Source organism: Quercus robur, chromosome 4 (assembly GCF_932294415.1).
Source record: "Quercus robur chromosome 4, dhQueRobu3.1, whole genome shotgun sequence".
In the NCBI taxonomy this organism is placed as follows: Eukaryota; Viridiplantae; Streptophyta; class Magnoliopsida; order Fagales; family Fagaceae; genus Quercus; species Quercus robur.
This window is the reverse complement of record NC_065537.1, coordinates 83,422,577-83,433,080: the sequence shown is the minus strand read 5'-3', so window position 1 is coordinate 83,433,080 and position 10,504 is coordinate 83,422,577. Positions and strand designations below refer to the sequence as shown.

Genomic DNA, 10,504 nt, shown 5'->3' with positions numbered 1-10,504 from the left:
ACAATTGGCCTCTTTTTCTTATAATTTTACATTGGTTTCATTATAATAATGTAGTAAGAAATAATAGTACTTTGTGTCTTGTAATGTATTACATACGAAACAATGCTTGTCTTTCTTATTAGTTTGTTAAAACCAAATGGATATTTATTTGGAATTTTTAATAATTTTTTTTCATATACTTTACCTTGCCTACCTTTGTATTAGCAGTGGATGTAGCTTTCTTGCTTGTTGAATGAATTAGACAAAAACTAAGAGTGGAAAACGTGAATGAACAAGATAGAAACTATAAATAAATAAATAAGTTTGTTCTATATTTTTCTTCTATTTTCTTTTATTTTTGTCTCACGGATCTAGGATTTGTAAATTATCAACCAAAAGTTAATCTTCATTCGAGTGAAACTATACCAGTAAGGCCATTGGTTCTTTTTACTTCCCTCAATCATAGTATGTATTCATTAAAAGAAAATAAATTATCTTCTTGCACATTTTTTGTTTAGAAACGATCGTCATCGTAGCTGGGTGGAAAGACAACATGATGTGAATTGTGAAGACTTAGTCCAAGTCATCTCAAATAATGGATGTAACTTTTTGCTTTTGGAAAAAGCACAAGATATGATCCGAGAAAGTGGTACATGTAGTGGGTATATATAGGATGGTGGTGGTAGTGTTATTTCAACTCAAAACCTATTTTACTTGAAAGTATAAATTAGAGTTGACCAAAAACTTTGTCAGTATTATTGTTATAGAAAATTAGAAAAGAAAAAAGTAATGCAGTTGGGACGTTATTGGTGGTGGCCGGTGGTGTTAGTTTTGGTTCATTTTTGTATGAATGGGTGCTTTGGTTGCTGGGAACAAGAGAGAATTGCTCTCTTACAATACAAAGCTTCCACCATCAACTACACTTATGAATATTATTTTACAACTTGGGACTCAACTGACAAAGAGAGTGATTCTTGTGAGTGGGAAAGAGTCAAGTGCAACATCACTACTCGACATGTAATCCAACTTACTCTTAATCATACGATGGAATATAGTAATGAGGAAGGTTGGTACTTTAATGCCTCTCTGATTCTCCCCTTTGAAGAGCTCCAGTACCTCGATTTGAGTGAAAATGGGATTCGTGGATGAGTCCCAAATGAAGGTACCAAGTTTAAATCCTAAGAAAAGTAGGAAGTTTTTAATTTGTTGATATTCTAATTTTTTCTATTACATCCTTGTTTTTTTTTTTTAATATAGTCGGGAAAAATTAGTTGTATTTTAGGAATCATTTTATATTGTTTTGTGGGAATATACATTTGTGGATGTGAAAATTGAAGCATCTAAATTACAGGTTTTGAAAGATTTTCTGCATTGAGCAAGCTGGAGGTGCTTTGCTTGGATGATAATAATTTCAATCATAGCATTCTGCAATCCTTAAGTAGTATTGTGTCGCTCAAGGAACTAGATTTGAGTGGCAACAATTTGAATGGGTCAATCCATATCAAAGGTAAAACTCTCATTAATTTGCAAAGGAATATTACTGGAAGAGTGTTTCATGCACTTTTATTGAGCATGTAATATTTCTTGTTTCCCTTCTATCAATCATTGTTATTTATGCAACTAAAATTATATTCACCCATTTTTTTCCTTAGATATTTTAAATGAAAGTATTTATGCAACTGAAGTCCCTTTTTTCTTCCATGATTTTTCATGTACTTTTTTTTTTAATGTAGAATTTAAAGCATTTAGCAACTTGGAGGATCTCTACTTGAGTGACAATAAGATCAATGACTTCGTGACAACAAGAGGTATAATAGTTTGTAAAAATATATGTTCATTGATTAAAATCAAATACTTCTTTTGAATGGTATGTCAAATGAAATTATCACATCGATGTTTTTGAGATATTTTATTTTGTCCTATAGATTCAAACATTTTAACTAAGCTGCAACTCCTAGACTTGAGTGGGAATGATTTCAATGCACAAGTTCTTGAGTCATTAACTCCCTTCCCATCATTGAAATTAATTTTTTCAAATTGAATAATCTAAATTGCAGGTTTTGAAAGATTTTCTTTTTTGAGCAAGCTGGAGGTGCTTTACTTGGATGATAATAATTTCAATCATAGCATTCTGCAATCCTTAAGTGGTATTGCATCGCTCAAGGAAGTACATTTGAGTTTCAACAATTTGAATGGATCAATCCATATCAAAGGTAAAACTCTCATTAATTTGTAAAGGAATATTATTGGAAGAGTGTTTCATGCACACTTATTGAGCACGTAACATGTCTTATTTCCCTCCTATCAATCACTGATATGGACAAAATGGGCTTTTGCCCTTTTCCACAAAACTAATTAGCCTTTTGCCCTTCTTCCCAAATTAAATAGGGAAATGCCCCTCTTTTGAAACTCGACTTTCTCAAAATCGAGTTAAAAAAAAAAAAAAATTCTAAAGCCCTATAGTGACGTTTTTAAGGACCTATAGTGACGTTTGAAGAACCTATAGTGACGTTTTATAACTTGATATTCACAAAATCGAGTTATAGGCAATAAAATTGCCTATAACTCGATTTTATGGATATCAAGTTATGAAACGCCACTATAGGTCCTTAAAAACGTCACTATAGGTCCTTAAAAACGTCACTATAGGGTTTAACTCGATTTTGAAAAAGTCGAGTTTCAAAAGAGGGGCATTTCCCTATTTAGTTTGGGAAGAAGGGCAAAAGGCTAATTAGTTTTGTGGAAAAGGGCAGAAGCCCATTTTGTCCCACTGATATTTATGCAACTAAAATTATATTCACCCATTTTTTTCCTTAGCTGTTTTAAATGAAAGTATTTATGCAACTGAAGTCCCTTTTTTCTTCCATGATTTTTCATGTACTTTTTTTAATGTAGAATTTAAAGCATTTAGCAACTTGGAGGATCTCTACCTGAGTGACAATAAGATAAATGACTTCGTGACAACAAGAGGTATAATAGTTTGTAAAAATATATGTTCATGGATTAAAATCAAATACTTCTTTTGAATGGTATGTCAAATGAAATTATCACATCGATGTTTTTGAGATATTTTATTTTGCCCTATAGATTCAAACATCTTAACTAAGCTGCAACTCCTAGACTTGAGTGGGAATGATTTCAGTGCACGAGTTCTTGAGTCATTAACTGCCTTCCCACTGTTGAAGACATTAGATCTCTCAGATAACAATTTGGAGGGATCGTTTACTACTAAAGGTAAGTTACACCATTGACATCGAGGTGGCGTTGTTTAGCGTTTTTCTTTTCATCACTGGCATAATAGTAGAAAAGCTCTATAAAAACCCTATTCTAAATATTGATAATCAAATTTCTTGAAATTCAATGAGACTAAACTTATTGTCTTTGATAAGTATTATAATTAATTTTTGTCTTGTCAAAATTTTGTATTCAAAATGTTAAAAACAAAGGCTAAGTAGCTAAGATTTTAATATTGGTTGTTTTAGCATACCTTTCTTGGCCTAAACCAACAATCACATAGGAGCTTCAAGGTTGTTCTATGTTGTCTAGAGCTAGCGATTCAAACTCATTCTATATTCCAGCTTTAGTAACACACGAATAAAATGTTTCTCCAACGGTGTTGCACACGACTAGAGTAATGCAAACAAAATCCACACCCTAAGAGCCTCACAATAATATTACAATAGATTCATATTCTAAATTATATTAATCTAAACAAAAATACATTTTCTATTTTTCTAATGACTTGTAAATAATTGAAATTCATTCGTCAAATATTATAATACTTAATTAGTATTATAAATTGATCATAAAAATAATTTCTTATCAAATATTTCAAAATAAACTTATAGCATACATGCACATCAAGTGAGACATCGGCTAGATTTTACAAATTGAAGAGTTCAAATAAAAAATGGCTTTGATAGGAATTGTGTAAAAGGAAATTACATAAATCGGAAGTAATTGTAGCAAGCAAAAAAAATATGATTTAGATGATGTGTAAATAAAAAAAAAAAAAAAAAAAAAAAAAAAAAAAAAAAAGCTTTAACAACACTACTCTTAAAATAAGATTGAGATCTTCAAGGAAATTAAAGCATCATCTCTAGTTGAAATAAATTAATTTCATAATTTGAATTAAATTCTAAAATAGGAATGTATATAGACTACCACATTACGTGGTAGTCTATACACTATTAGTAGATAAAATAAAATTACTTTCTTTCAAAGAATCTTAGTTATGGAAGTGGTCTTGGCTTCTTTAATACTTCTGTGTGGTATCTTAATAATTTTGAGCAATTATTAATTTAGTACTACTTTATTCTCTACCATATCATACATTTTTTTTATTGATTTATATACCTCTAAGCTTTCTACTTTTGTTGGATGGCATCTCATCGATTGATAAAAGTCTTCTTTATAAAATTGGAGTTATGACTTCTCTTAACGTATTGGCAGTGAGGCATTGTGGACTGAATGGCACCCTACCAGACCGAGGTAGGGTTTTTTTTTTCACAATGATATTGCTTTGAATAATTACAATGGTAGAACATAATAACTAATTATCACATTATACAGGGTGGTGTGAACTTAAGAAGCTACAAGAGATAGACCTCAGCGGCAATAATTTTGAAGGGAGACTACCTTCATGTATGGCAAACTTGACATCACTCCGGGTATTGGACCTCTCTAACAATCACTTCAATGGGAACATTGTCCAGTCTCCACTATCAAGTTTGGCATCACTTGAGTACCTTTCTTTCTCATATAACAACTTCTCGATCCCATCCACATTTTCCTTCCTTTTCAACCTCTCAAATCTTAAGATCCTAGCCAGTTCTAACAATATATTAGCTTTGGAACCTGACTCTCTTACTTGGATTCCAACCTTCCAATTAAAGGTTCTCAGTGTGTCAAATTGCTCAATTAACATTCACAATAGGACACCTCCCAGATTTCTTCATTACCAATATGATTTGCGAGTAATTCATCTCTCTCACAACAAGTTTGCTGGGAAATTTCCTAACTGGTTGTTAGAGAACAATACAAGATTGGAGGTTTTTATTGTAAATAATAACTCTTTCACGGGGCCTTTTATGGTGCCATACGATATTCGTCCCAACATGTGGAGAATAGATATTTCTGATAATTACTTACATGGTCCAATTCCCACAAACCTCAGCTTAATTTTTCCAAATTTAGCATCTTTAAAAATGTCAAGAAATGAATTTGAAGGCAATATTCCTTCTTCTTTTGGGAATTTGGTTATCTTACGAAGTCTAGACTTGTCTGAGAATCATTTCTCGGGAACCAGACCTTTGCATTTCATAATAGGTTGCTACAATTTAGTCTCACTCATATTATCAAACAATAACTTCAGTGGCCAAATATTTCCTACCAATTCTAATTGGACTATTCTAGAAGATTTACATTTGGACAACAATCACTTCTCAGGCACGCTTCCAACATGGATTGGGAACGTGACATATTTAGAAGGTATTTTTCTAGCCAAAAATCATTTTGAAGGTCCTATTCGAATTGAGTTATGCAAACTCGTTTATCTTGTATTTCTTGACCTTTCTGACAACAATCTTTTTGGCTCTGTTCCATCTTGCTTCAATTCCTCAAGGATCAGTTTTTTTCAATTAAATAAAAATTGCTTGAGCGGTCCAATTCCAAGTTCTTTGCAAAACAACTCCTATTTACGTGTATTGAATCTTCGAGATAACCATCTAACTGGAAACATTCCCGATTGGATTGGCAGCCTCTCATCATTGAAAATTCTCCTCTTGAAAGCAAATCATTTAGGAGGTCAAATTCCAATTCAAGTATGCCTTTTGCAGAACTTAAACATTTTGGATCTTTCCTACAATAAATTTTCAGGTCTAATTCCTCATTGCTTGAGTAACTTTACTTTTAACGCATCTGCTCATGAACCTTCTTTAAGAAGTTCATCTTTAGATGAAGTAATGAGTTTGTCATCGTATTTGAACACAAAGTTAAATATTATCAAATATTTGACTATTTCATCTATATCTATACTTGAGGGATTTGAGAATGTTGAAGAAGACGTAGAGTTCACAACAAAAACTAGAACTTACTCCTACATGGGTGACATCCTTGAGTACATGTTTGGAATTGACCTCTCGTGCAACAACCTAGCAGGTAAAATCCCACTGGAACTCGGTAGAACGAGCAGCAACATTCGTGCATTGAACTTGTCACACAACAATCTATCCGGACCAATCCCAGTAACATTCTCAAATCTAAAGCAAATAGAAAGTCTTGATCTTTCCTGCAATAATTTGAATGGCAAAATTCCACCTCAGTTGACCGAAATGACCTCTCTAGCAGTCTTCATTGTGGCTCACAACAACTTATCAGGAACAATACCTGACAGAAAAAATCAATTCATTACTTTTGATGAAAACAGTTATGAGGGGAACCCTCTCCTGTGTGGGCCTCCATTACATAATAGTTGCACCAAAATGAGACCACCGTCTACAATATCAGTGGATTTTGAGGGGGAAGGTGGTAGTTTCATGGACATGAGTGTCTTCTACATAAGCTTTGTGGTGGCTTACATAACTATCCTGCTAGGAATTGTTGTAGTTCTCTACATAAATCCATACTGGCGTAGGGCGTGGTTTAACCTCATTGAAGTCTGCATTGACACTTGCTACTACTTTTTTGTGGTTCATTACCATAGGTTGTTCAATTTCAGCCTTGCATAGCCTTGTATTGCTACTATTTTGTTGTGGTTTATTACCGTAAGTTGTTTAATTTCAGACTTGCATAGCCTTGCATTTTAATGATTACATGTATGTGTGTCTCTTCTATTGGATTTTGAATCTAATTGAATTTTAATACTATGTTGTGTAAAATCTGTATTTGCTGTGTAATTTTAAAGGACTAAGATTGTATTTTTGCATTGTTGCTTTAATTTAATATGAGAGTTATGCAAAGACAAAAATACAGCTACCCCCAAGGGGCTAGGAGTCTAGCCATGAAGTGCCATGTAATGGCAAGAAAATCTTAAATCTTGCACATTATTTCAAAATATTGTCTCACTCTTTTTCTACTCACCATGAACTCTGCAAAATCACATAAAACATACTCATGAATTCACAATGTTCAAAACCAGAATATAGGGACATCCAATCCTATACACAAGCACTTGTCATCTAACAGCTCCAAAGAAAACCAATTAATTAATGTTTAACTTTCTAAATATATTCAAAAGATTTATTCCAAGCGACATCTAAATATCCATGTATGTGACATTATTCATAACATAATATAAAAATGACAGATAAACTGACTTGATGTTCTCGATAGTGAAAAATATCAAAGAACAATAAATAATATGTACAAAAACAACTTAAATACTCTAGATGCAAGTGATCAAATGTTGTCGCCTCAAATAAAACTACCATTGTGATTTGTAAGAAAACGACCCAGTCACTCCTACAAAACTTATGGGGTATGTGGGTCTTTCAACAATTGATGCTTTTCTTCAATTGCCTTTATCGTTTTTTGCTAAGAATTAGCAAACAAATGACACCAATTGGTCTAAATTTTACCCTGATGCTGCAAGAGTAGCACGCTTATCATATTCCCCTTGGTCTTCTTTGGCAAACTCTTCAATCGATTCACGTTGCCTTGGGGTCAAATTCATGCACAAAACAAGCATTTTAATCTACAATAAAAATAAGAGGCTGCAAACACATTCCCATATGATGCTATAGATTACAGTAATATGACACTTTTTTTCCCATATATAGTCCACACACTAGATTGAACTGAACCATAAAAATGCATTCTGGAGGGTGAAAAATCCTGCAACAACAATGGCTAAGAACAAGGAAACCTACGATGAAATGCTGACATTGAAGTGCAAATATTGATCACCAAATGATTAAGAGTTCCTTGTCTTGATCCCTGCGTAAAAATAACGAATTCAGAGGGAAAACACACACAATTTCAATATTATAAAAAAAGAAAAAAGTTTTTACTCTAAAGATATTTAGAATCTTAACAGACAAATAAAATTAATGATATTACATTTAATATGTTGCTTAACTAAGGTAAAATCATCAAATCCTTCATTGAAATGATGATCAGCAACAAATTGCATATTTTATGTGACTCATGTAGACTCTTAACGTTAGTCATAGAGGATACTCTTCCGTCAAATTTTCTTGTTGATTCCTTACTTTAAAATAAAAAAAGAATAAATCATGGCAGTAATAAAAAAACCACATTAACACAAGCTGAGGAAGTTGCTTCAATTAAAATTCTAGGGGTTTATTGATACAAGGAACAAAGGGACCAATTATGTCACACACAATTCTCTATAGAGAGTAGGATGCAAGTGGCATGCCAAAATAGAATCATTTATCTCTTTCTTTCTTTCTTTCTTTTGATTTTTTGGGGCCTTTTTTTTTAACTAGACAGTGATTTTTTTTTTTTTTACATGATTTTTTTTAATAATAAATTTGGGTGATTGCTTTTTTTTTTTTTTTTTTTGTGGTTATTTGTCACTCTTTTTAATTGAGCATCATTCTTTAATAAGAGTATATGAGTAAATTTATTCAAACTCATTTTCTTCATCCTTCCACTTTTCCATTCCCAACCAAACAAAGATGAGAGAAAATAAAATATTTTCTATCTTCCCACTTTTCCACCCCTCCAACGAAAAGAACCCTAAATGTTGTTTAGCACCAAAATAGGCAAATTGACACAGCAACAAAGTGGCTAAGAACAAGGAAACCTACAATGCTAACATTGAAGTGCACATATTGATCACCAAATGAGTACGGGTTACATGTCTTGATCCCTGCACAAAAACCACAAAACTTAGAGGGAAAATTTTGAGAAAAAACCAAATTGTCACAGCCATAGTTGTCAGTATCGTACGATACGCGATACATATCGTACAATACGTATCGTATCGTGTGTAAAAAGTTCTGTATCGTATCAGTATATTGTAAGTGCCCATGAATTGTACGTATCGTATGATACATGAACAAATACTTTAAAATGAGATTTTTTGTTAAAATTTGTACTTTTATTTGAATCTAACAAGTTGTTAGACATTTTTTTAATACAAAATTATTAGTTTACTTAGTTTATCCTACTAAAATAACTTATTCATAAGTTTTCTTTCCTCTCCCTCCTACAATTGAACTACACAATACACATTTATCCTTCACTTTAATATTTACAAATTTATTTTATACACTATGAATAAAATATTAATTGACAATATAAATTTTTTATTTTTATAATTATTGTTATAAGTCCGACAAACTAGAATGCCAAAAAAAATATAAAAAATGATTACAATAAAAGGAACAAGAAGAGATTGTAAATGTTAATGACGAATGACAATGATGAAAATTTTAATGAAGAAATAATTTTGCAAAATTATAAAAATGATGATAAATTTTTTATTTTTTATCATTATTGTTATAAGTCCAACAAACTAGAATGCCAAAAAAAAAATTATAAAAAAATTATTAAAATAAAAAGAACAAGAAGAGATAGTAAATGTTAATGACGAATGACAATGAAGAAAATTTTAATGAAGAAATAACTTTGCAAAATTATATATATGATTGTAGCATTGATTTACATGGGGTTGATTAGGCAATTTGATAACGTTTGTTTTTAGACCCCTTAAAAACACAATCGAATTAACCTAGTGAATTAGCCAAGTGATTACTTAGTCCAAATTTCAAATCTAGGTTAACACAATCATATAATAATATCAATGTAAAGTGCAGAATATAAAGAACACAAAAATATGATTACCCAAGAAACCAAACCAGTAAAAACCTGGGGAGGATTTAACTTAGATATCCTCAAGGTAAACCTAAATCCACTATGAAAGAATCAAAGTTTTATAATAGTGATTTAGACCACTAACATCCTATTGCTACCCATCAGTAGAAACTTATTGACACGACCACGTGCAAACTCCGAGACCACAGACTCCTTTCTCTGATTCTCTAGCAAGTACAAGCACTCCTGCTTGTATATCTTTAAACTCTTAATGCAGCAACTGAATCGATCACCAAGTTCTTGACATAATCTTGAAACTTGGAAACTTTAAGTATGTGTGAAGGCAACCATCTCTTGATCTCACAAAAGATTCACACACACAGCATATGAAGCAACCAAAAACGTGGCTAGGGTTTTCCCTTTTATACTTAAGACAAAACATAAAACCCTACACAGCATACGGGCTTAGGGCTAAGTTGGAAAATTATGCAGAAAAACATTCTGCCCGACTTTCGATTGATTGAGTCTAATTCTCGATCGATCGAGCCAAACCGAATTGCACAATGAATTCTACAACAACTCAATTCCAACTTTACACAAAAGACCTATACTTTGAGCAAGTCTAAACAAGACTAAAAACCTGTTTTGATCATGCTTTGCCAACAATACAAATTAGAGTTCTAATACATAAGTTCCTAAGTACTTAGAACCTAACAAACTCCCCCTTTAGCAATCCGTGACAAAA

The 10,504-nt window shown here is 32.1% G+C and overlaps 1 protein-coding gene across 1 annotated transcript in view; it reads left to right on the top strand.

Moving 5' to 3' along the window:
* The first annotated feature begins 1,023 nt into the window (after positions 1–1,023).
* LOC126722785 (receptor-like protein 56) overlaps positions 1,024–10,504 on the top strand; it is a 37,354-nt gene continuing 27,873 nt past the window's right edge. The window contains exons 1-6 of the mRNA XM_050425932.1: positions 1,024–1,045; positions 1,331–1,486; positions 1,713–1,787; positions 3,067–3,213; positions 4,432–4,470; positions 6,139–6,504. Coding sequence (XP_050281889.1) covers positions 1,024–1,045; positions 1,331–1,486; positions 1,713–1,787; positions 3,067–3,213; positions 4,432–4,470; positions 6,139–6,504 — 805 coding nt within the window. The remainder of the gene's footprint in view (positions 1,046–1,330; positions 1,487–1,712; positions 1,788–3,066; positions 3,214–4,431; positions 4,471–6,138; positions 6,505–10,504) is intronic.